This window comes from Lepidochelys olivacea, assembly GCF_965140295.1.
Source record: "Lepidochelys olivacea isolate rLepOli2 genome assembly, chromosome: 18".
In the NCBI taxonomy this organism is placed as follows: Eukaryota; Metazoa; Chordata; order Testudines; family Cheloniidae; genus Lepidochelys; species Lepidochelys olivacea.
Window position 1 is genome coordinate 23,242,018 of NC_140428.1, and position 26,565 is coordinate 23,268,582.

The 26,565-nt window shown below is 48.7% G+C and overlaps 1 protein-coding gene across 6 annotated transcripts in view; it reads right to left on the bottom strand.

Moving 5' to 3' along the window:
- Positions 1–782: 782 nt before the first annotated feature.
- The window catches only part of MXRA8 (matrix remodeling associated 8), a 38,415-nt gene continuing 12,632 nt past the window's right edge, over positions 783–26,565 (bottom strand). For 4 of the 6 annotated variants that reach the window (XM_084651779.1, XM_084651780.1, XM_084651777.1 and 1 more), the window contains exons 3-10: positions 25,897–26,205; positions 25,180–25,281; positions 23,433–23,891; positions 13,545–13,703; positions 12,340–12,370; positions 10,377–10,453; positions 8,372–8,449; positions 783–6,467 (exon numbers count right to left, since the gene is read on the bottom strand). In XM_084651779.1, coding sequence (XP_084507905.1) covers positions 6,442–6,467; positions 8,372–8,449; positions 10,377–10,453; positions 12,340–12,370; positions 13,545–13,703; positions 23,433–23,891; positions 25,180–25,281; positions 25,897–26,205 — 1,241 coding nt within the window. In that variant the 3' untranslated portion in view covers positions 783–6,441. The remainder of the gene's footprint in view (positions 6,468–8,371; positions 8,450–10,376; positions 10,454–12,339; positions 12,371–13,544; positions 13,704–23,432; positions 23,892–25,179; positions 25,282–25,896; positions 26,206–26,565) is intronic. The other 2 variants (XR_014714460.1, XM_084651778.1) reach the window with 2 other exon arrangements.

Below are 26,565 nucleotides of genomic sequence, written 5' to 3' on the forward strand. Positions count from 1 at the left end.
CCCATGCCAAATGCTTTGATCTCCCTCTTCCTTTGCCAGGGACTGGACTGTCCATCCAACAGGGTAACATAGGCGGTTTCTACTCTGTCCTGGGAAGAACTCTGTCACTCCCACTGGACTATTGGTCAGCAGTTGGTGGCTCTCCAAGAGCAGAATGGGGAGGCCTGGCGGGTATTTAAGTCCAGCAGGAATTCCAGGTAGGAGGAATTGACTAAATGTGCACCAAGTGGCATGAGCTTTAGAAGTTTAATTCCTGGCAGCAGGTGGGTGGGGCAGATTCCTGACCCCCTGCTAAAGGCAAATTCTTTGCTTCTCTGTCTGCCCATGCTAGAGTCCTGAAGAGTCTACTAACAGTAATAATAATCCTCCTATACTGTCACCGTGCCCGCAAATCCCCCACCCCCGCAGTTTCAATGGGATATGGTGTCTTCCTTCTCTTTCTGTCCTACAGCACTGTGCGTCATTACCATGGACTGCTAAACCCTCAGTGGTGGTGTGAGCTGTATCTCCAGTAGAAGGCCTGATCCTGATATGTAACTTCTTGGGAAGTCAATGGGAGGTTTTGCATACAGACTGTAGGATTTGGGCCTTACAGACCCAGTCTGATGAGCCCTCCCTGTGGGGAGCTCTTCCTGGGAGTGTGCAGGATCAGGGCCACAGTTCGTTGAGCATTTTGGAGCACTTTGAGGAGGAAGGTGCTGCATAGAGGTAAGCAGGAACATGCGGCTGCTTCTCAGTCTCTTAGAGGGCGTCTCGAAGAGCAAGAAATAAAACCAACTGCATTTGAAAACCAAGTACATTCTTCTTTATTTCTTACATGTAAGGAGAGTTACACAATGGGCTGATAAATGATGACAATAAAGCAACAATGATAGTATGGAAATGAAGTAGATTACAACACAGAGTCAAACCAGCTTTATGGGCCAGACTCTCCTCTCAATCTGGAGAGGCAGCACAGTTCAGTGGCTACTGCACACAGCTGAAAAGCAGGAGATTTGTGTCCTAGTCCTAGCTCCGCTATTGATCTCTTGTGTAGCTTTGGACAAGTCGATACAAATCACGGTGTGCCTCAGTTTCCCCATCTGAGACGTGAAGACAGTTCTACTTACACACCTTTGTAAAGCACTTTGAGATCTTGGGCGGAAGGGCTCCTTGGTATTAATTATTATTATAGGGTTGCACAGCTGTAACAGAGAAAAAAATAGCCCCATATATAATTTAGGAGGCATTTTCTATTGCACCACATACTACTCTAATTTTATTAACAGATTTTCTGGCTGATGTACCCCTGTCTAACTTCAAATAATTAAAACTGGGAGGGCTGCATATTAGAAATAAAAAAATAAATGTTCCAAATGCACCTCAGAAAAAGCCAAAGGCAGCACCAGGCCCCCTGCAGAGGATTCATAGATGATCATAACAGAGGGGACGGTTACGATCATCCAATCTGGTCTCCTGTGTAACAAAAGCTAGAGAACCTCACCCACTAATTTCTGCATCAAGCCCAGAATTTCTGGCTGAGCTGGAGCATATCTTTCAGAAAGCATCCCCTTTTGATGTAAAGACTTCAGGTGACAGAGACTCCACCATGTCTCTCGGTAAGGTGTTCCTATGGTTAATCACCCAGCATAGCCCTCAAACCAGAAGCATGGTTTGTCACTGCTAACACCTTCTGGGTTTTACATTAAAAACCTAAAGACACTTCTCTACGTTGCAATGACTACTATTTGATCAGGGAGTTTGTTAAAATAAAAAATCCTAAATGGTATAGAATAAGCAGATACAAAAAAACTTTACAGCTTTTCCTGTGCTCGCCATGAGTTTTCTTTCCACGTGCAAAATCTCTTGTAGCATTTCATTTCTTTGCGGGGGAAATCATCAGACAAACCAAAATGATTCTTTTTTCCATGAACAAACTGTTGTGGATCAGATCATTAGCTGATGTAAACTGGTGTAGCCACCAGAGCTTACTGATTTACACCAGCTGAGAAACTGGCTCTGCCTTTGCTTCAAGTTCCAGTGTCATCTGGGAAGCAGCACTTAGCCTCTGCCCATTTGAATTTTAACACATGCCCAACCACTCAGATACTGGGGGAAGAAACACTTTTTGCTTCACTCTGTGGGAAGACAATCCTCAAGCCATTCGGGTGCATCCTATCTGCTGCATGCAACCCGGGCAAGCCCCACATAAAGCCTGGGTTATAGCATCACACCTGCCAGGCAGGTTCTCATCTAGATGGAGCTCCACTGTAATTAGCAAGTTTCTAATTTCCAAAATATATATCTATATATCCATTCCCAGCTGTATACTTTCTGGCAAAATATCTAAGTTGTAGACTAACATAATCCCTGTTGCTTTAGCACCTGTATATGGATTGCGCAGCTGCATCAAATTACACCATCTCGCAAGCATCTAGTCAAGTTCAGCTCACTAAGTCTTCAATTAAGATCTCACCAGCTCATGCCGAGGATAGTTTTATGCCCAGACACTCTGAATCACAAGAGCTGTTCTTTTTTTTTATCTTTTCCAAATCATCACGTCCACCTCGGTGCCTTAGTTCTTTATCTGTACCCACTTTCCTGCCTACAGAAGGGACTCCCTACTAATGTCCAACTAAGATCATGACAATGTCGTCTTCATTAAACTAATCCTAGGATTTCTCTGTCTTTCTCTCTGGCGCCAAATTACTGTGCTTGCTGAAAAAGGAGAAGAAGTCAGTGTCGGTCCGATGGCCTATAGAACTGTTAACAATAACAATCATTCACTTATGAACAATTGCACTTGGGAGGGAAAACAGCCAAAAGGACTCCATCAGTGGGAACACAAGTGCAAGAAAACGAACTTTCTGGCAGCTTTCCTATCAAAGCAGAGAGCACAAATCACAGGGAAAGGATCATGCTTTCACGGCTCCAAAGTCAAACCCATCAGCACCAGATAATATTGATTCCAAGAATTAAAAATAAAGGCCCTGTTGCTGGAAAATTCTCTGGAAAATTCTCGCTTCCAAAGAGCCGAGCCGATCTGGGCCCAGCTGGCATTTACCGTAACCCTTTTTAAGGTCACTGATGTAAACTGTTGCCTTGTTTCCAAACAAAAGATTACAGTCTACAAAATCTTAACTACCCTACCAGGCCCTTTGCATTTTCTGCCATCAACTTGCTTCAGAACAGGGGGAGCAACCAGCAGGCAAATATTAAGGGGTTTTATTATTATAGTGAAATGCGTTTCTCGGGAATCAAGGGTGCAAATCTTGACAACAGTCCGTAAATCAATAGGGGACCATGTCTGCTGAAGATTAAATGCAGCATCTGCTCAGTGCAGTCATTTTTTCCTTGCACTGCTATAAACACATGCATTTAAGGTTCTCAAAGTGCTGTACAAATATTAATGAATTGCCCCTCTGTGAGCAAGGAATTATTATCCCCCATATACTGATGAGAAACCTGAGCTGCAGAGAGAACAGCCATACTCCTTCAGGCCAAGGGGAAAGACCAACAATATACAAGAACAAACATGCAAAGGAGCTAAAGCTAATGAGCTGCTCCATGGTGCCAGAGCTGAAAGCTGTCTGCCCTCTCATCACTCCTCTACACCATCAGACACAAGAACCGACCCCTGCTGACGCCACTTAGTTATTTAACCGTACTATGGAAACACTGCCCAGATTGTCCTGTAGTCTTGCCTAGATCTCTTTACCTCCGGCCTCTGACCTGGCAAATTACACACCTGGCATGTGTCCCTGAAATAGGCTGTAGCTCACGAAAGCTTATGCTCTAATAAATTGGTTAGTCTCTAAGGTGCCACAAGTCCTCCTTTTCTTTTTGCGAATACAGACTAACACGGCTGCTACTCTGAAACCTGAAATAGGGCAGCAATGCATGCCTTGTCCAGCTTGATTTTCTCGTTGATTAGCAAAAAACAACCTTGCACTGAACCTGTTCAGATCTACACAGGACACTTGATGTGCCAGACTTGAATGCTGCCATTTCAGTCAGCTTTGCTTTGAGAGGGTGCAATCCCCCAAGAAGCCCTCTTTTTAAAATCTCCTCCCCTGCCCCATCAAGGCCTGGGAACTTTTTATTTTTTATTATTAAGCTTCAGTGATGTGTCTGGCTCTGGACCAGATACGGTCCCTGCCCCAAGGAGCTGGCAGTGGAAGCATCACAGTAAGGTCTCTGTCAGGACATGATTCCTTCAAGAACCATCACCTCTCTTACCAGCCGCGTGGAAAGGAAGGGGTTTCTCTCCTGAGTGCTCCTAGACCCTGCCAGCATGACAACCTCAGATCCTCACGTGGCAGGCCAGAGATAAAAGAGGAACTTTGTCCCTCCATGTGCAGCACAGTGCAATTGGCCAGGAAATTGCACATTCTTTTGAAGTACCAGGTAGTGCCTGAGGCAGGTTATCAGACAACGGCCTGATCCATTATGGCAAATCCTTTGTTCTGTGCTGTCTAGCAAGACTTCCAGCCTGGCCCTTCTTCTGTTTTTTCTTAAAGTGGCCTGGACAGCGAGGGACGTCTAACAACCACTGGGCACAATTTTCCCTGGCCACGTTTTTGTGTAATTCTTCCCAGCCAGCTTTGGGCCCAGGCTGAAACTCCAAGCCTGTTGCGCGACGTGGCCTGTGAGAAACGCAGTTTGCTTTGAGTGGCTGCATGTGCAGAGATGCAGCCACGATACATCGCACAAGCAAAATTCCACCCCCAAATGTCACAGGAGTCTCCACAGAATCACAGACAAAAGCCTCTTCTGAGTTACTGATTCATTTGTTTGCTAAGCGGCCACAGTACCACCTCGAGCAACATAGGGTTACACACACCCCAGGCTTGACTGCTACCCACATTCACGCTGGAGATCAAAGCAAAGATGGGGAGCTCTCAAAGCCCTGTGCCTAGTTCAGAAAACATGTTATTTTTTTCCCCTTAAGCTATTTTGCAGCCTAGAAGACAAATGAAATATTTAAACGCCTCTGGAGCTTATGATTAAGTGACCCCATTTCTAGCCTGGGTCTATATAAGCTGCGCAAAGCAATTTGAACTGGCAAGTAAAAGTTCCAACCTTTGACTCACAGACATGAAAGAGAGAGAGACTCACGTTAATGCTGATTGCTTGAGACTGTGCTGTCCTGATTGAATAACCAGTGCTCCTTCCTGCACCTGCAGAGATGTGGGTTGGATTTCGCTCAAGCCCAGCGAAACGCAAGCCAAGAATGGCTCTCCGCTGTCTCAAAAAGAACAGGAGGACTTGTGGCACCTGGGAGACTAAGCCATTTATTTGAGCATGAGCTTTCGTGAGCTACAGCTCGCTTCATCGGATCCGAGAAGCTTATGCTCTAATAAATGTGTTAGTCTCTAAGGTGCCACGAGTCCTCCTGTTCTTTTTACGCCTATAGACTAACACGGCTGCTACTCTGAAACCTCTCTTTACGTCAGTGGGAGTCATGCTTGGGGCTGGGTTTGGTCCATAGTGAAAAATTCTCCTCCCTGATCCATCCTGCAGCTAAGAGACCTACAGGGTGGAGTTAGGTCTGCACCTCACTGCGTGGGTAGGACCCACCTGGCAAATGCAGGATATGCAGCAGAGAACCACCCAACGGGTCCAAGAATTTTGCTTTGTTCATGGTAAGATTTCTGGTTCTGATCTAACTTACACTGGTTTTCCAACAGTGCAATGCACTGACTTCAAAGGAAGCTGTACCCACTCAAGCCAAGGTTGGATTTGGTCTATAATTTAAAAAAAAAATTAATAATAATAAAATCAGGCCAGGTGGCTGAGAAGAATAAGACAGAGCTAGGTATCCACAGCATCTGGAATCTAATCCCAGTGCTGCCAGTTATCCTCTGTAAAATCACAGGCAAGTTACTGCACTTGTATGCCTCAGTTTCCACATCTGGAGGAGGAGGATAATATTTACTCACCCTCCTGGCAGGGCATGAGGATGGATTACCTAACATTGATACCACATCTTGACAATGGAAAGTACTAAGTGTCATGATTATTCCTCCTGATTGATGCCAGCATACTGGAGATCAGAATCAGACCCTGTCTTATTCTCTGTTAAACACATTGCAGGGAAAAGTACCTGACATACGGATGGCTCAGGGTCATGGTGCAGGTTGGGTTTATTTCATGCTGTTAAGTTAAAGCTAAACGTCTGCTGATTCAGCTGAAAAAAACCATTGATGCAAAAGAACCAAAAAATCAGAAAAGGAGAAGGAAAAATAAACAGGAAAGGGGGAAAAGAAGCCACCAAAAAACATCTCAAGATCACACAGCCAAGCTAAACCTTTCTGTATGCAGCTGCACACGCCTCGGTGCCCACCAGGAAGAAAGTCTAAATGAAAGCTCTACGGTAACTGAAAGGATGTTGTAATAAGGAATGCATCTCGTCTATTTTTAATTGCAGCTTCTGGTCCAGCCAGCAGCTTCAGAATGTCTTCATTTACAGTATTCCTTCCTGAAATCTGAAAGCACAGGAGGGGGTGAAGGTTAGCAGTTGCAGACTCATTTCAAATCACGCAAATCAAGCCACTGTGATATACACAGATGTGCAGCAAGGTGCTGACAGCCTGCCCGTCTGGTAAAAATCCTCTTTCTGAGACCCAGCTGAGGCTGGGGGTGGTTTGTGTGTTGTGATGAAGATGCCTCAACTGAAAGGAGGGGCTTGTATTAAGGCACCTGAGTGCTGCTTAGAAGACCTGAGTTAAATTCCCTCCTCCCATGGCTCAGATCCCCAAATGGGAATAATGTCATTTCCCCACTTCACTGGTCGAGCCGTGTAAAAAAACAGATTTTTCAGCTCATTGGCAATTCCAACAGAAGTTTCAGATTGACTCAAAAATGAATTTTTTCTAAATTTTTGGTGACTTGAAAAATAATAAGACGAAGAAAAAAGAATCATTTCAGGTCACACAAAACATTTTGATTTTTTTTCAGAATTTCTCTCTCTGTTAGGGTGTTTTTCAACCAAAGCTCTTCACCGAAATTGACGTGAATTTGCCACATGTTTTGGTGTCGCCGAATCTGCATTTTCCACTGAAAAGAAGTTTCAGTTGAAAAATTTCACCCCATTCTCCTCGCAGGAGAACAAGAAGGATAAATGCATCCATGAGTGTGAGGCACTCGGAGTGAAGAGAACTTTCCCAGTGCTCTGTGAAAGTGACTCACAACTACATCCAGACCTAGGCATGAGTGGGGAGGGTTTGGGAGCTTTCCATCCACCTCTTTTGCTGTGGGGTGCCTTCTCTCTTATAATTTCATCTCCATGCTTTGTGACAGCCACCCACGTGATCTGATTCAAACAGAAGCAGACCCCGGTTCCCTTTAGGAAAAGCTTTCTCCCCTCTTTATACAGAGAATATTCCATTGTTCCAAATAACACATAATCATTTTACTAGAGAGGACAAAACATAGAATCATAGAAGGTCAGGAGGTCATCTAGTCCAACCCCCTGCTTGAAGCAGGACCAATCCCCAATTTTTGCCCCAGATCCCTAAATGGCCCCCTCAAGGATTGAACTCACAACCCTGGGTTTAGCAAGCTCATGCTCAAACCACTGAGCTCTCCCTCCTGCCAACAGCTCCTTCATTTGCTAGCAACCCCCCACTGACTCTGCTTCTTTCAGTGATCTGGTATGGTCTTTTCACAGATGTGATACAGACTGGTCCCAAGCTATTTAAACAGTTGCTATGAGATGCTCTGCAGGATCTAGGCAGTAGCATAGCAACAGTTGTAGCTCCAGGATAACTTCATGTGATCTCTGCACTAATAAAGTTATAAAGCTGAATTACAGGAGGCCAGGTGCCTGATTCCCTTCTCACTTGCACCACTTCTACCCCAGTGTAACTTTGTTGATTTCAGTGGAGTTACTCCAGATTTACACAGGCATGAGAGGAGATTCAGACTCATGGGGGTTTTGTTTACTTGCTTTGGATCAAGTGGATGATGTCCATAACCAAAGTAGCCCATGGTACTTTCTTCCAGAGTGTGGGTCATTCCTAACCTCCATGGAGCACATTTCGGTTAGGGGGCATCTTTGCCCCGAGGAGCTGGGGAAAGTACTATTTAAAAGACTGGAATAAAGTATTCTAGCTCTGTTACATACTGTGCTGGGAAGAAAATTCTCATCTGCTGCCAAGAGCTTTTAAGGCTCCTAATCACCACTTGTAACTTGTGGCTGCATGATGAGAGAACATGAGCAAAACCAACTCCTCATTCCAGCGGCCATGTGTCAGGCTGCTTGGACATTCCCCCTTCATCTGTGGCTTGGGCTGCTACAATCTTAGCAACACGCTCCCCGCCTCCCCCTTACCCCCACAATAAAGAGCATCCGACCCAGCATTTAGTGGGTGGAGTGGGTCATCGTTACCTTTGTCTAAATCGATGATCTTTGCTGGGAAGCTCTGGGCCTGCTCGGCCCTCTCCTTCAGGATGTTGTTTTTGAAATCTGCGTGAGGAAGGAGCGCAGTTCAGAGGCCAGCCTCCAACAGAACATTAAAAGAAAGCAATGCTTTTCCGAGGAGAGGGATGTGAGATCGTTCCTGGCGGGCACTAGGTGCATCTCCTGATCGGTCATATTTGCAGAACTACTCAGACACTGGCAGGGAGGAAACATGTTTCCCCAGCTTAATCACTTCACTGGCACAGATCAGGTCTGAATACTTCAGCGTCCTGCCCTCAGTAACGGCCAAGGATTGCTTAGGTCTGTAGCGAGATGCTCCGGATTACTTGGGTGAAGGGCACCTGGGGGCCTTTCCTGATGTCGTTATTTAAAGAATTTTCCTCCTAGGAAACCTCTCAGAAGATGCATGCCCTCGGCAGGATTTCGTCAGAGTTGTAGGAAGCCACCTGGTGCCGCCTGCCCCACTCCCCTGCACAGAATTATATCCCAGATCCCATCCCCTGCCCCAGACCTGCCTCCTGGAACTGCTCTATTCTCTGTTGCTGCATTTCACATGCTTTCTAGTTTTCAGGGGCCCATCTTGGGGTCTCTGTAGCTCAGCCTCTGACTCTGTATCCTATGATTCTCCGAGCAGTACCTCCCTCCAGAGGACAGATTATGGGTAGGCCTTTATTTGGACTGCACAGAACAAAACAGAAAGGGCCAAATTCTTCCCTGAGGTACCAGTGAGTCCACTGACATACCCGGAGACACACAGGGAGTGAGTTTGGCCCCCTATGCTCAGCTCGGTACACCAAAGAGGAACAAGATGACTCTAAATGTAATCTTCCCCAAGCTTGAACAATGAGAAGGCCCCCTGATTAACCACCCAAAAAAGGAACTCAAGGCTCCCATTTCAAGCTCCAGTAAAAAGGAGGAGGATCCATCTCCAGCTATGTTACAGGATCCCCCAGGTATGCACACACATCCATGCAGTGACCCTTATGTGAGCCATCACTGAGTCTGGCTTGCATCCCTTTATTTCAGCATGGTTCATCTGACCATGAGATCCAACACTGGGATTCTCAGTCTTCTATACTCTAGGACCCAAGAGTCAGCCACTCCCAACTTCACCTCCTAGGATATTTCTCTGAGTCCTTTTGCCCCTGTTTCCCCTGCACTTCCAAAGAGGAATGATGGTTTGCAGCATCCAGGGAGGACCTGGTTGCAATGGACTGAGTAAAATTTGCTACAGTGGAAGAGGCAGGGAATGGGGCTGGCTCATGACCTTCCTCTTTCCCCAACTCAATCAACTGCTGTTCATACCCTCTTCTGGGAGCAGAGCAAGGTCAAGTGATTACAGCAGGGACCTCAGAGGCTGGATTTGGGGATTTTATTTCTATCTCTCCCAGTGACTCACTGCGTGGCATTGGACACATTATTTAGTTGGTCTGTGCCTCAATGTGCCCATCTGTAACATGGGGTTAATGACAAAGTGCTTCGAGACTCTTCAATGGTAGACCCTAGAGAAGTGGCTTTGTGATTATCATCCTTATAACATCCCTTCACAGAATGTGGGGCAAATTTTCATCCTGTTTTTGCATCACAGGGCTTCACATTCCCATGAATTTTGCTTTGAGTTGCAGGGTTCAAAGAAGCCCAAAAGCTCAAAGTGAAAGTAAAGAGTTTTGCCCGGTTTCCTCCAAACCCATAAATCAGCCCCCAGCATATCCCAAAACTCCCAGTTACCCCAAAACTCAAGCCCCCAGGGTCAGCCCAAAATGTCTGGCAAACTTGGCCCAAGTTTTAGGTTTGTGCGCTGAGATTTCCAAAGCTGCCTGCAGATTGTGGATGGACAAGTCCCACAGAAATGAATGAGAAACTGGTCAACCAACCAAACCCTTTAGATGGCTTGGAAAATCTCAGTCGTGATTAGTTTGGATCCAAGAGTTGAGAACTGCTGCAGGAGGCATCCTGCTGATTCAACACATACCCAGCCTTATGCCTTCACTTTTGTACTGGGTCAGGTCAGTTGTGTCAGCTGAAACCTCTTTGAGATTCACGTCCTTCCTGACAAAGGGAATGAGGGGGAAAAAAAATCACCATTTGCCAGATATTTTCTACACTTGGTTCCTTTAACTCTCTTCATTTTTGCAGGTTGTGCCCCACTCTCTCATATCTTTCCCCTCACCTCTGCTCCCAGCATTCCAGCCAATTCCTGATCTTCAAAGGGGGTCATTGCAGAGCTGTGTATTGGGGGATTTCAGCTGTACTACACACATTAAAGCTAAGGGGAGGGCTGTGGTTAAATCATCACCCACTGTTTTGAAGATTTACCCTTTAACAATAAAGACCCAAATGACTATGTTTTAACTGTTCTCTTTCATCACACCGTCCTTTAGGTGTAATCCAGATGGAAAAGCCCAAGGAGATTTCATAGGAAATGGTAACCTTTTCTATACGTGTTTTGGGGACCATTCCAGAGAATTTAATCAAAAATGTTGTACCTCTGTAGGATGGTAGGAAAACCCTGCACAAGGAGCTCATTCTCTATTAAATACTAGAGGTTTTAGAGTATATTCTGTAGAACCCTACAGATAGGGCACAGCATTGAGAGTCAGGAGACCTGGGCACTAATCCTGGCTCGGCCAGGGTATGTCTACACTGCACTGGAAACCCAGGTTTGTGGGACCTGGGCTTGTGGACTTGGTGTTTCCAAGCCCATGCTTGAGCATCCACACTGCATTGTAAACCTGGGCTTACAATCGCTGGACCCAGGTCTCACAGCCATGCTAACGCATCCACACTGCACTATGCTGACCTTCTGACTCGGGTCTGAGGCTTGAGCTGAGTCCACACTACAGAATGACAGGGCTTGGATCCAACTCTGACCCATGCCCCTAGCAGGGTCCTAAGACCTGGGTCCTGTGTGCTTGCTGGCCCGAGTCAGACTGATTTATGTATGGACGGAAAGGGGGCTTGAGCTCAAACCTGAGTCAGAGCCCGAGCTTAGTGTGCAGTGTAGACGTACCTCCACTGTCCTGCTCTGTGACCTTCAGCAAGTCACTTTGCCTCATTGTGCCTCGTTTTTCCTCCCACCCTTTGTCTGTCTTGTCTATGCAAATTGTAAGATCTTTGGGTCAGGGATGGTTTCTTACTATATGTAAGTACAGTACCTTGCCCAATGGGGTTCTGATCTCAGTCAGGACCTTGATGTGCTACCATAATACAGGTAATAAAATCCCTAATAAATTCTATCACACTTTTTCCATAAAGGAAGGGAACACACGACAAAATGGTCTCACAAAAGGGAATCACGCCTCCCACTGAAGTCAGGGGAACGTCACCACCTCTATCCCTCTCCTACAGCATGTCAGCCAAAGGTTTCTTTCTCACAGAGAAATAAATGGAGAAGCACAAGTCCCAGAAATAGGACCAAGGTTCAAAGAAAGTTTAAGGGGACTTTTCGGCACAGGTGTTTGTCCAGGACAATCACAGCAGTGTTTGCACCAGCCCTGTGCACTTTGTGCCTTTAACACAAACTCCTGGGGGGTGTCTTTAATGAAGAGCTGCTCATTTTGAGGCTCAGTTCCCAGTGTGTAAGCAGAGGAAATCCAGCTACTGAGCCAGCCCTCCAACAACCCCGTGCCCATTTTGGTAGGGTTCAAGCTGCTCACCAGGGATGGGGATCCCAATTTTTGTGTACAGCAATGGCCTAATTAGGGAGTGAGCTGCAGGTGAATCAGCGGGAAGGCAGTGAATAAAACCTGTCAATCGACATGCTGGTTACGTTACTATGCACTTCACAGAGACACCCTTGGCACAAGTACAGCCCTCCTGAAGCTGGTGGCATTACACCACGTGACAGCACTGAGGATCTGGGCCCATATTCTTCAAGATGGAGCCTTTCGCTTTGTTCAGTGCTTATTTACTACAGATCAGGGATTCCTACTTACTCTTCATATTTCTTCACGTTGTACTCGTAGCCTAGATGGGGAAAGAGACACGCAGTGAGCAGAAGCAATGTCACCATTTGACCCAACCCTCTGAGTGGGGCCGAGAGGGCTGCTCACGGAGGGCCTGGCTTTCACAGCCCAACCACGTGCCCACCCGTGTGCATCCCACCTCCATTGCCCCAGGACCAGTCATGTTTTGTTTCTAAATCTCCACCTCTTGTTCCATCCCTCCCAGACCAGCAGATGACTGGCAACCAAAAGCTTTGGTCTTCTTCATTTGTCATGTCTCTCTCTGGTGTTTCAGGCGTGGACGTTTCGGGGGGTCACTCACTGACCCCCCCCCCGTGCTGCTGCACTCACTAGTAATTGGTCCATGGTACATCTGCACAGGTGAGACAGGACAGCCATTTAGGTCTGTGTCTATCATGGGCCCCAGGTACCAGACTAGAGTCTAGTCTAGATGTTTAGACCTTTCCAAAAGGCGGGTATCAGGCTAGATTCCTTCACCACGCCTTGGAGGTACTATGATCTCAGGGTCCTTCTTCTCCTTAAGTAAGACCTTGGCCCAGATTTCTGTTCTCATTTGTCACCGAGGTGAACCCAGTGTAACTCTATCAAAGTGAGGGGCGTGGCTCTGGATTTACAGCAGTGTCACTGAGATGAGAATCTGGTCCCCTGGTGTTTGGGTCCCTACCGGCCACAAAGAATGGCAATCCAAGGGCACTACCGAGGAGGTCGACATTGCCCCACACACCCGCTCACCATAGCGTATGTGGCTATTTCTGTTACAGTCATGTCTGTAGGCACTTATCTTCTTCTGCAGGGGGACAGTCACCCACGGCATAGGGTCCACACAAGGCTGAAGACCCCAATTACACCTCACTTCGCCCATAGGTGGTGCACTGGGTTTTACACAGTTTGGGCAGAGACAACATGTAACTGTTGGTAGTGGGGGTGGTCCAGTTTAAAGGTTCGGAGGCGGGGAGGTGACCGCCCCATGGTCTGATGACCATCACACCCATCTCACTGAACCGTCTCTCTTCAGGCCCACTCCTGCAAACCCTTTCTACAGAGCAGCGTGCTGGCCACCACGAGTCTCACTGCCTTCAGCACGATGCTCAGAAGCAAGGGCTGGCTCCTTAAGCGGGGTAACACTCCTCGAGACTTTGCCATTGGTGGCCTTTCCCTGCCGGCCAGGCGCTTACCTCTCCTCCGGCGTTTGCGGGTAACGAGCACCACAATGATGAGGAGGATGAGGAAGAGGAGCAGGGTTGCCAGGATGTAGCCCAGCTGCTGGAAGAAGTGTACCCGGCTCTCGGGGATGATGACGTTGATCACGTTATGGCCCCTGCCTAGGTTTGGATCTGGGGTTGGCGAGAGAAAGCAAAGCAGAATAAAATGGCGGCGCCCACGTGTCTGGAGCAAAGCAGAACACAGATGGGGGGGCCCGGTTCAAAGGTAAATCCTTTTTGGTGACGACTTTGGAACCTAACCATGCCCCAGCGTGGGGAAGGAGAGAAATGCTGGCCTCTTTTAAATGCTGTTGTGCATCAGGGCACAGAACGGCAGCCATTTCCACCCCAGAAATGGCTGCACTTCAGTGAGGAATGAGTGAGCCCCATAGATACAGGCTGTAATGGCCAGTGGGAGCCTTTTCGATGAAAGGAGTCCCGTTAGAGAGAGGCCTGAGGCAAAACTAGCCCCACGTCCGAACAGCCTCTCGTCACGTGGGAACTGGCTCCAGAGCTGGCTCGCCTCATCTGCATGAGGGACGAACTAAAACCCCAAACCAAATGCACTGCCCCTGTTGGGCCTACAGATTTACCTTCCCTGGGAGCAAGTTTATGGAGTGTCACAATAATCGATGGTATTGTGCTGACGGAACAGGTGCAAAAAGGGGGACAGGGAGACAGAGTGAGTCCAAACTAAAAGGCCTCCTGCTATAATTCAAGGGCTGCGTAAAGCTCATGCCGGGTAAACAAGAGATGTGTGGGACCAGAACTCAGTGACCCAAAACCGGGGTGCAGGAAATTATGGTCTAATTGGTGAACAACATAATAAGGGGCGACTCCACCATCACTCCCTTTTGGGGCTCTTAACAAGAAAAGACCTTTCGGGGGAAATTAGCGGAGACGGATGGGCAGAGGAGGCTACTGCAACATGGGTTGATTGAAAGAAGGGGACAGAGCAAGCTTCACCACCATGGCTGCTGCCCCCATGCCCCCCCTCCCTTCTGTGTAATACGAGTCTGGCTGAGCTGGCCACATTTTGCAACACTGCTGTACTCCTGTGACCAGAGAGGCAGATAAAAGCAATGCCTGAAATGGCCCGACGCTCATTACAGCTTGCCAGGTCTCAGAGTGGCTGGTAACACCATGCATGGTGCCTGTTTTTTCCCAGCAGTGAGACAGCATGTGAAAGTCAAAAGAGCTGCATTTTCTGTCTGTCTGATTTTTTTCTCTTCCTTCTAGGATGAGTTTGGCTTGTTTTGTCTTCAAGGAAGCTGGACTGGACTATAACAGCAACAACTGTTCCAATCCCCCTCAACTAACTTCTTCTCTTTCCCCCAAAAGGACAGTTATCACCATCTCTGTCACCATCTCAGACTGTCACACAAGGGCGGTCCCTTTCGAAGAGCACCCTTCAGCTACAGGGAAAGGGAACAAGGAATGTTGTTAAAATGAAAGCCTTATTCAATATGGTACATTTCAAATGCATTAACCATCTTTCCTTCTTCTCTGGATCTTTAATGAAAGGTTTCCATGGATAATTAGTGGTGATTGCCATGCTGCTGACCAGAGTGAGGATACCAAACCCTGACGCTGTTTAATGCTGGACAGTGGCAGGGTCATAGGCTCACATTAACACCTCGGGCCCCTTGATTCCATCTAAATTAACACAACACACCCCTCTGAAGTCTCAATGATTGTTTCTCTCGTCATCTGAGCTTGGAGGCTCCCAACTGAGATTGGGACCCACAGGGCTGAGTACTATACATACCCATGATAAGAGACAGCCCCTGCCTTTAGGAACATATGATCCTAAGGATTATTAACCCCAACTAACAGAGAAGGAACTGAGTCACAGGGAGATTCAGTGATGTGAGCAGTCAGACAGGGCATAGATAGTAGAACCAGGCAGTGAACCCCGCTCCCCCGAGAGTCTGGCCAACTCACTAACCACTAGATCATCCGCCCTCTCTGCTGCATAAGGCATTAATAATCATTCTTTAACATGTGCTCATGTTTAACGCTCCCAAGACTTTCCAGGAAAGCAAACGTGCTGTTAGTGACTCTTGCTGATTATCACTGCACTGCTCCTGTCTAGCAAAGAGGGCAAGTCCAGGGAGAAGCAAAGAGAGCCCCAGGTGCCTCTGCAGGAGAGCACAGCGAGCTTTTCTGGTCGCTTTAGACATGCACTGCACTGCTTCGGCTCCAGACGGCTAACAGATGAAACAGCCTGGCCCTGCCAAGTGCTATAATTTATGGAGTGGAAGGAATTTGCAATGCCCAAGAATGAATTTTCTTTTAAATAAAACAAAATAAATAACTAAGAACACAGTGAAAAAGCCAGGAATCCATTCCATTTCTGGGCGCAGCCGCTTGTCGATTCCAATTGCTCGTCTTCCAAGCAGGGAAGGGAAACAGGGTTTGTATATGGAACGTTTTTTCTAGAGCCTGAATAATTGGGTCAATGCTCTCCCTTCCTCCCCCAGAAAAAGAGAAGGAAATATTTGTTTGCAAGAGTCGGGGGGTTAGATAAATCCTGCTGAAGGATAGATAGCAAAGCCCTGAGACACACTGTGCTGTGGGAGACTTCCCTTTGAAGCAGAGTTCAAAGCGATGCCGTCTCATGGAGACTGGGAATGTTCACACAGTGCCAGACAAACGCCAACAGGGAATTGTAACCTGAAAGCTGCTTCAGAGTTAAATTCCTATGTTAGTGAGAGAGAGTAAGGGGAAGCACCCAAAGAGCCATCGTACCTTGCAGTATATTCAGGCAGAATTCCCTAATGGCTAAAGCAGGGACCAGGAATCCTGGGTTCTATTCCTGGCTCTGCACTCTCATACTCAAACTTCCTAAGTATTCTGGTTCCTCAGTTTCCCCAGTGTCTATATAATAATTAAAAAGGTCCAAGTTCTGCTCACCATTATACCAGAGTCAATCTGGAGTAATTCCATTACTTTGGATTTACACCAGTCTACGGGAGAGCAGAATTTAGCTCCATCTTTTCTTTGTAAGTGTATTTTGGTGCTCATGAGAGTGGGGAGCTAAAAACAGAGACAAATAGCAGGCACTGAGTGGCAGACTTTTCCCCCGCCATCCCCGGCCCACCATGCACAATATTGCCAAGAAAAGAAAAAGAGTACTTGTGGCACCTTAGAGACTAACCAATTTATTTGAGCATAAGCTTTCGTGAGCTAGAGCTCACTTCATCAGATGCATCCGATGAAGTGAGCTGTAGCTCACGAAAGCTCATGCTCAAATAAATTGGTTAGTCTCTAAGGTGCCACAAGTCCTCCTTTTCTTTTTGCGAATACAGACTAACACGGCTGCTACTCTGAAACCTGTCATATTGCCAAGAAAGAACTTCCATCTTTCTGCCAGCACACCTGTCCTAAGCAAAGACTATGCTATGCCAAAATGGAGGGTGATTTTGCAGTGTGGACCAAATGACCATCGAGACTAGAATGAGACCACCGGGCCTGTCTCAGCTGGGACATGATTGGCCCCGGTTTGAACCCAGCTCTCCATTTGTGTCAGCCTTGCCTGTGCAACAAGATCTCCCCCGAGCCTTTTTAGTCATTCCCCGGTAAGGGACATGACACCTCCGGAGTATCGGTTAAGCGCAGCGATGATCGGCTGTCAGAGGAATGTCGCTGCTGAGCGAAGCCAGCGAGTTCATCCTGACTCCGACAGCTGGTTTTGCTTTTCGGGCCATTTGAGAATGTTATAAGCTATTCAGTTCCATCAGTACAGAAATGCAAACACAGCCAGGGTCCAGAAACTCCACATTCCCTACAATAAACTAAGCTCTGAGCACCCTGACCCAAAGGTCCAGGACCCCAGTTACAGAAGGGCTAATAGGCCAGAGCAAATAGCCCATTAAACCAATCAGCCAAACTTTAATTAAACACTTGAGTGACCCAGGACCCCTGAGCATTAGAAGATGCTAAACTAGTGATGAAAATGAAGAATTGAGGCAGCTGCTCAAGAACAGGTAGGAATCAGGAAACCCACTAGCTGTCTCTGGGTTGGGTCCTGCTCCGGGAAGAGCAGGAAGCGGGACCAGAAATACATCTCCAGTGCTTGTATTATGAAAGTGACTCCTGCCAGGCAGGCAAGGATTCCGCAGGGCAGGCCCAGGCCGAGCACTTTGCTGCTGCTCCAAGCAAGACTGAAATGCCAGCGTCCTCCGCTGATGGCAGCATGTGTGATCGGCCGGTTGGACACACCCTGGCCAGAAAAGCATAATCTCCTGGGGGACATGGTGCCTGGGCTGGTATGTCCGTTGCTCCTGTCCCGAAATGCTCTGCTGGTTGTACTGGGGAAGAAGCTACCTATATCCTTTTCCTGTCCTTGCAGCCCTGCATAGCACAGGGCTGGATTCAGCCCTCGCTGTGATGTCTTTTTGACCGCTATAATACTGGAACACACAGGAGTGGTCCACCTGGGAAACCATTTGTTACCAACTTGATTAGAGCAGCAGGGCATTCTGGGAAGCGGAGGAACAGCCAGGTGGAGACTTCTGAAAGTCTGATGGAGTCTTCGCTAAGCTTTGTGGATGAAACCCAGTTAGACCTGGTTCAGAACCGGAACACTGGATCTCACCCCTCCTGAACTTTCAGGGAGCTTGAATCCAGATCCAAACAATCCAACCTGGGTCGCTCTCTTCAACGGGCCGGATAGAATATCCACCACCCTCAGACTGAGGAGGAGTTCAGCTACAAAGCCAATGGATGTGAAATTCATATTGCGGCCCCGTCCATAATGAGGGGGAAGGGTCTTTGGTTCCCACGGGGTCAGCGTACACTCAGGGAGAGGAACAAGACCCCGATAATAAGACAAAGAATCTAGCAAAAATGACTGACTTGCTCCACAAGGATGCTGCGAGCGTTAATTAATGACTGCCAAGTGCCCACAATCCTGCGGTGAAAGGCCCTGGTTATGTACATACAGCTTCTGGTTTGGGAGCAGGTTGTTTTGTTTGTTTTTTAAATACACACATCTGGGGAAACTGAGCCAAAAACTTAAGAGCCAAAGTTGATGCCCTGGAAATGCCAACATCACCACCGGAAAATCAAGAGGCTCAGTTCTGTGTGGTCTGATGGGTTTGTCCTCCAGCCCAATCGTGTACCCCTCTTTTATTACCATCGCTACCCATTGCACTGGCCGTTGCTGGCTTGCTCTATTGGGGACGAACTGGGTAACTCTTGTCACCAGAGCCAGGCTTAAAAAAATATTAAAAACCCACTTGCAGAGCCATCAACATCAACTGCGCTGCAGCACATCTCCACGCTGTTAAAGGCGGCAGTAGCTGCCACACAGAGGAAGCAATCGCACGGGCAGACGTTTAAACCAGGTGACAGCATGCACAGCACGGCAGCTTACTGGTCTTTTGCCTTCCCCTGACATCACTTGCTGGACAGAGCTGGAGTTGGCTTAGCCTTTTGCAGACACTGGGGATTTCACTAACATAACAAAGAATAGATTTGAAACAGTGTTAGGCCTCTTGTGGTTTACTTTATTAACACCTAGCTGTTATCTAGTGCTTTTCACCAGTAGATCTCAAAACACTTTACAAAGGCATCAGCAGCATTACCCGCATTTTACAGAGGAGGAAACTGAGGTACCAGGCAGTGAAGTGACTTGCCCAAGGTCACTCAGCAGGCTAGTGGCAGAGCCAGGAACAGTATCTCTATCTAGTATACAGTATCTCTTCCCCATTCTAGTTTTCCACCAAAGTGTAAGCTTAGGTGATGTTGCTTTATGCTACAAACAAGAGCCAAACTTGCAGTATTTGTAAATATAGCATCCCCAGCTGCACCCAAGCCACTGCACTAAAGTTCCCTAAAAGAGTTGGTGCTATTTAACAAAAGAGGCGGGCTCTAACCTAGCCAGCAACGCAAGAGTTAAGGCACTGGTATTCCCACACACATGCTCACAAATCAGACTATAAATCACTGAATTCAGCAGGGTTACACACCGAGGCCTCAGTCCTGCAATCTGATCCATACAGGTGGACCCTTAGACATGAAGTCCACAGGGCTCTACATGGATGTGAGGGTCCACTCGCATGCATCAGGATACAGGACTGGGGACCAGACGCAAATGCAGCCATAGTCAAAATCCTTTCCTTGTTTCTCTCAAATACGGCATAATCCCGTTTAGTTGCCTCGCTCCGTACTACTCCATTTAGGACAAGGAGGAATAATTAACAGGTTTGTTTTATAAAGAAGTACCTATCTCACAGGCATATGAGACTTGAGGGAGTCAATGTTTGTAAGGTGCTCTGAGACCTTTGGTTGAAATATATGACACAGCTGCATGCATTTTCAAAGGGCTGCTGCTTTATTTTAACCCAGGATAACTGATTTTTAGTGCAAAAAATTAAGCAGGGAACAGCCTCCTGACATACCTGCCACCAAAATATCAGAGATGAGATCCCCAGCGCTAGTGTAAATGGGTCTAGCTTCACTGAAGCCTGTGGAGCTGCACCACTTTGCACCAGTTGAGGCTCTGAAGGCCAGCAGAGAACTGAGCATAGATCTGTGAACTGTGCGACAATAAATATGTCGTTGAGATAACGGCCAGGTTCTTCTCTCAGTCACGCAGATGTAAGTCCAGAATCATTCCACTAAAGTCAGTGGGTTCACTCTAGATTTATGTGGGTGCAACCAAGAAGCAGAATCCAGCCCAGGTTTCTATTGGCAGCAGGATGAAGTTTCCTGTCTGGAAATGGCTCCAAACCTTGGAGCTATGCCTGAAACTGGAGCTGTTCATTGAGAAAGGTCAGCACTTTGGTTCTGTTATCTCCGGACATTTTCCTTTTCTTTCATGTCTCCCAGAAGATTTTTACAGGGGTGTGCAAGGAGTGGGGGGTTCTGTCACGGCCACTCCCACTGCTATGGAAACAGGACCCGCTCCGGCACGCTGCATGGTGTCGATGGGTTTGGAACAGGCACACGAGACATTCCAGCTTCTCTCAAATTCCCATCCATTCAGCAAATTCTTAGCGTGGCGCTTTGCAGGCCAGATGAGCACTCACCGCCCCCAGGGGCCCAAAGGGGGCAAAATTTAGCAGCTGAATCGACTCGCTTTGCTTTAGGCATTAGGCGAGGCATTCAGGCCATTAGGGCCTGATCCAAACCCTGCTGAGATCCGTGGTCTTTAGATCAGGCCCCCAGTGCACAGCAGCCAGCCCCTCATGGACCTGTTTAGCAAAGGCTCTGAACAGAAATAATCCACCTTATGTGTTCTTCAGATGAGGTGGGGGGGTGATCCTGGGCCTGATCCTTCTCCCACTGCCGTCTCTGCAAGTTTTGCCATTGTCTTCAAAGGGAACATGTTCATCTGTGTCGTGCTTTGCTGTTGGCCAGAGGAGATCAGTGGGGACTACTCGTATGAGTAAACATTGCCCAGATTTGCAGGATCAGGACCCAGCTTGCCAAAGTGGCAGAAGGCTCCTTCCCTTCTTGTACTAATACTTTGCACACAGGGCACAGCTCAGGCCTCTTTACCCTTCACTAGCGCCGGTCATCGGAGGATCTCAAAGCACTTGATGAATATCAGCCAATGATGGCTCATGTCACTGCTGCAAGCTGTTCTCTCCAACCTGTGCAGGCACAAAGCTATTACCCTGCTACTCATGTGAGCGCGCGCTGCAGGACTGGAACCTACTGGATTCGCCCAAAGTCACAAAGCCAGTCACAGAGACTCAGCCAGAAAGGGAACCCCGGTGTCCTGACTCCCAGTTTCCCTGCACTGATCCTTAGACTTCACTGTCTCCTTAAGTTCCTCCAGCACACTCTGACCTACAAGACTGTGTTTATCAGTCCAGCTGCAGCCACTGTTCTGATTCAGTTAACGGAACATAGTAGCTTTATTTTATTGTGTTTAGTCTTGTGCACGCCAATGAACTGTCACGGAGTAAAGAGTAAAAGCAATGGCAAAAGTTTACCAGGGAGAAACAAAAACCATTGAACACAGGAAGAGCAGTTGTTTGCTGCTTAAATGTGAATTAGTGTAAGGTGAGAGAGGGCTCTTGAGCCTGCTTCTTTGACTGGAATAATTAATCCTTTCGTTCTCTTTGCCAGTGACAAACCCCAGTGCAGGACCCAGATGACCGAAACTATCTTGCCTGTATCCAGCACCTTTTCTTCCAACGTGGTTGATAGGCTCAATTAAACCGAAACACACGGCACTGGGATCACTTTCCCCACCACTGAAATGCAGCCACTGCTGGGGTGAAACACAGCAGCTATGGGACAGCCCACAGCAACACTAAGCCAACAGTTTTGACGTGCAAACGATGAATATGTCCTCTATTGAAAGCCATCGGACAAGGTAAGGAGGCAGAATGTAATTACCCCACATAAGAATGAGTCCGGATACTGAGGCTCTCTCTCGGTGCTATTCCAAATTGGCCAGGACATTAGTTAGGTATTTCCTCCAGAAGGCAAGAGAGGAGACGCTGCTTGAGCTGTTTTGGGGACCTGATGCAGGACTGAATGACTGGTGAGCTAGTCTGTCTGTATTAAATTGTTTCTAGCTCCTCCCATGTTTTGTCCACCTGCTCAGGTGGTTACCAGTTCACTGACTGCACAAACAAAGAGCAACGCTGGATTCCTAGGGGACCCTCCCTGAAATTGAAATGTAGATCTGCAAAATGGCAGCTGAACGGGACTCCCCGAGCCAAGGGATGGCAGCAAAAAGGCCAGAGGCAGAGAGCGTAATATTTGTGTCCCAGCCTCTACGTAAACTCGCCCACGGGCAATCTCTGTTTGATAATGCCTCTCTTTTCTGGGTGCCGACCTATGGCCCAGCAGGGAGATGCAGGCCTCCGTGGCTTGGAAAAGCCTCTTGCTGAAGCAGAAAGGAGCTACTTAAAGATTTATGAAGCATGTTTAAATTCAGTATTAAGCAGCCAATAAATATTAAACCACGATGAATATTTTAAAATGTTAATAAAGAATGATAACCCGGAAGGCTCAAAAATTATTAAATTGGGGAAGGGGGGTTGCCTGTGATGAGTGTGATGGTTCAGGGTTTGAACAGGCTGTCAGAGAGCAGCTCGTCCAGAGAAGAAAATGCGAGATATGGCAAAAAAAGGGGGATCTTGGGGCCTGATTCTCCACTGCCTGGCATGGACACCTGTTCAGAACGGGTGTGAAATGCTCCCACACCAGAATAGTAGCCTTTGAAATGCACTTTGCACCACTATATGCACTTTGCACCAGCATATACTAGATGCAAGGCAGAGAAGAATCAGGTCCATCAGCTGCAGAGGTGCTGAGCATCTTTAACTCCCACTGACTTCAGTGGGAGCTGAGGGCAGGATCAGGCCCTGTCCAGAGGTTCCCAGGGTTTGCTTCAGACTGCTCTTTGCAGACGCTTTCCCCCTCAAGCAATCAGAGCACTCCCCACCCACACAAAGACACCAACCACCCCTCAGAACATAGGGGCAGATTCATTCCTGCATTGACAGAAGGGACATTGTTTGAGTCTCATCTACTCCTGGCTGCAGGGACATGTGTGGGCCCTGGCTCAGGCTGGGGAAGCTCTCAGAGCATTTCAAAGTTGCTTCAGTGGCCTCTGTGGAGCATTGCAGGGATGCCGAGTCACCTGGGTCACGTCCCCTCCCTCCTTCCGGCCTGCCCCAGAGTGTCTCCTGAGGCCAGGTCTGTTGTGGGGGCAACACAAAGCAAGCAGAGCGATCTCTATGCCTGCTAGAAAACTCTCTGGAACTTGAGGCATTCCCTGAGGGCAGGGCCCGTAAGCCTGCTCTGTGACCCCTCTCAGCCTAGGGCAGGGCTATAGCTGTTCACTCCTCCCCGGGAAGAAGGACACCCCACCCTGGGAGGATCACCTACCTACAGCTGGCACGCTGTTGGGGTTAGTGAGGTTCACCACCTTCTTCTCTCTCACTGGCTCCATCACGGAGACCCGGAAGATCCTGCGCTCATGGAGGCCGCAGTAGTGATGGTGGAGGTGGCAGGAGTACGTGCCCTCATCCGCGTTCTCCAGGCCCGAAATCCGCAGCGAGAAGTCGCCCAGGGCAAAGGCCGTCTCAGTGATGTTCATCTTCTGCCGGATGAAGAGAGGCCCGTAGGAGCGGCGCTCGCCGGACGCGTACAGGTCTATGAGGCGGTCGGCCCGGTCGTGCGGGACCCCCGGGGGCTGCCTGTCCCAGTGGACCACTTGCTGCTCCTCCTCGCTGTGCCGCTCAGTCCAGATCTGGTTCCGGTTCACGCACGGGAGCACCACGGTGCTGTCCTTCAAGGCAACAATCACGGCCTTCTCGCCATCCCAGTACCTCTTCGCTTCCCTGGCTGCAGAGAGGACACAGGAGGCAGCTGGGTAAACAAGTACAGTCCCATTTCATCTGGAAACAACCCAGCACACACACCTTATTATACCTTATTGCCCCCGGCAGCTCTGCTGTCTAGCCGCCAGCCTTTCCCATGCTAGGAACCACCGAGAATGCTTTCCTGCCCTGCACTGCCACCCGAGGATCTCAAAGTGCTTCACAACCTGAGGCACATGGAAGGGGAGTGACTGGCTCAAATCTCCCACAGAGAGTCTGTGCCAGAGCTAGGAACTGAACGCAGGATTCCCGGGTCCCAGCTTAGGGTGTTAACTGCGAGCCCGTCCCTCCTCCCTCGTAGTTGAGAGTCCGTGGCTAGGTTTGCAGAGAAGGAAGAACACGCTCTCTCCAATGACTGAGAATGGGAAAACAATAACAGACTTTATCTTCAACATGCTGAGTCCCATCCTCCAAGTATCTTAGGCAGTCTCCTTGCAGGAAATGCTTTGATGCCCCCAGTGCCCTAATTACTGGGGGAATTACAGGCTCACTGGCTCACAGGCTGTTCACGCTGAGCAATAAAAACCAGAAAAGCAGTGGGGCTCCCGGAGCCAGACTGGGCGTTTTTATTATACGCACAGAAACGTTCAGGGAGCAAGAGAGAAGATGCTGCTTCCCTCCCATCCCCACTCCCACTTATCCGAGTTACCCATACGCTCGCTGGACACTCAGCCCTTCGCCCCTTTCTCGGCACAGGCAGGCAGGGCAGCCTCAGCTCTTTCCCAGGGCTAACGAGACTGGGACCGGCAGGAAAGCCAGACAAGATGGAGGTGATGCCAGCGGGCAAAGGGGAACGTGTACAGCAAGTGGTGTCTCCATCCAAGTGGTGCCATCGGTGGCAGTCCCTAGAAGCTCCCCCTCTTGACACAGCAAGACTCCAAAGGCAAAGCAAAGGAAACCTCACAGCTGCCTGGCTGCTAGAAGCCGCAGTGAGCACTGATGTCTTTTGAGGTGCAGCAACATTCACGTGCAGCACCAGTGATCCTATCCCGCACGGTGCTCTGCCTCCGCACGGACCCCCCACTGATTTCACTGAGGCCCTGGGTGGGAGCAGGGGTCTCCCTCACCAAAGCTGGCTCAAGGTGCTAGCCCTGGGCAGTACCCCTGTGAAGCCAACAAGGCTCTTCATGAGCATAGGGCTCCCGCTGCCCAGAGTTCTCTGTCAGACTGGGGCCCGAGGTACTGGGCATGGGGAGTACCTGCCCCCCGCAGAGGGACCGATGCCCACCGTTTGCATCAGCATGTGCCTTTACCTTTCTCGGTGACCTCCAGCTGGATTTTCACCGTTTCGTACAGGTGGCAGTAGTGATGGTGGAGGTTGCAGGAGTAAGTGCCTTGGTCGCTCTCTGCAACATCTAGTGCAAGAGGAGAAAAAGAACCTTTAAGAGCAAGGTGACGCTTGTCTGCGGCTGTTTATGCAGCACGTCCCCAGGCTTGGCGGTACCGAAGGAGCTTTAGACAAACAGGGCCAACGTCCCACTGCAGTTACATGCTCATTTGAGCTCATTCTTGTTTGTTTGAGTTATTCTTTGGCATTTCAGTAATACCGGCCCCAGCCAAGCTTGTGCTAGGCACTGTAAGAGACCCAAAGAGCGTACAATCTGCATAGACAAGACGGACAGAGAGTGGGAGAAAGGCAGGATTCTTATCATGTTACAGATGGGGAAATGAGGCACAGAGTAATTAAGTGACTCAATCAAGGCCACACAGGGAGTCCACGACAGTGCTAGGACTGGAACCCAGAGTGCTTTACCCATAAGGCTATCCTTCCTCTTTGACACACAGTGATTAAGACTTTCAAAGCGGTTGCAAGGCAAGTTTCTCTTAAAAGGTGGTTACTTTACTCGTGGTTAGAACACTGCATTTCCTGAGTCTCAGATGACATCAGCCTGCCCTTCCCCTTAGGAAATCTCAGTACAAGAGCATGGAGCTACAGCAATGGAAGGAGAGATCACTTTGGCTCCTGGTACCTTTGATCACCAGTGAGAAGTTGCCATCTGCGAACGCATTCTGGGGCATGGCTATCCTCCCTTGGTTGTAGGAGCTATACACCCGCTGCTCCCCAGCCGAGTACATGTCACACAGCCTCTCCACCTTGTAATCTCCATCCGGGTTGCTATACAAGTCCCAGTGGACCACACGCTGGCGGTCATTCAGACGGTCCTGGGTCCAGATCATGCGGTAACTCTTGCAGGTCAGGACAGTTTGGGACCCAGCCACGGCGCTGACATTCGACACGGACACCACCACGCTCTCGGGGTTCAACATGTCAGCTGGGACTGTGGGCAGAGAGAGGGAGAGGCCGGACTGATGGGACATGAAGTGGGGAAGGATGCATGAAAGCAGCCGGTTGGTCATGGCAGCATGTTCTAGAATCTATGCAGGTCCGGCAGCGGCTCATGGGCGGCCAGGCGGCTCCCCATTCCTGGCCAATGGGAGGTGCGGAGTTGGTGCTTGGGACGGGGGCAGCGTGGAGAGACCCCCCCCCCCCCCCGGCCATGCCTCCTCCTAGGAGTCGCTGCCGGCCATGTTGCCACTTCTGGGAGCAGTGGCAGGCCAGGGCAGGTAGGGAGCCTGCCTTAGCCCCGCTGCACCGCTGGACTTTTAGCAGCCTAAAATCTCCTGGACTGGCTTCAGCA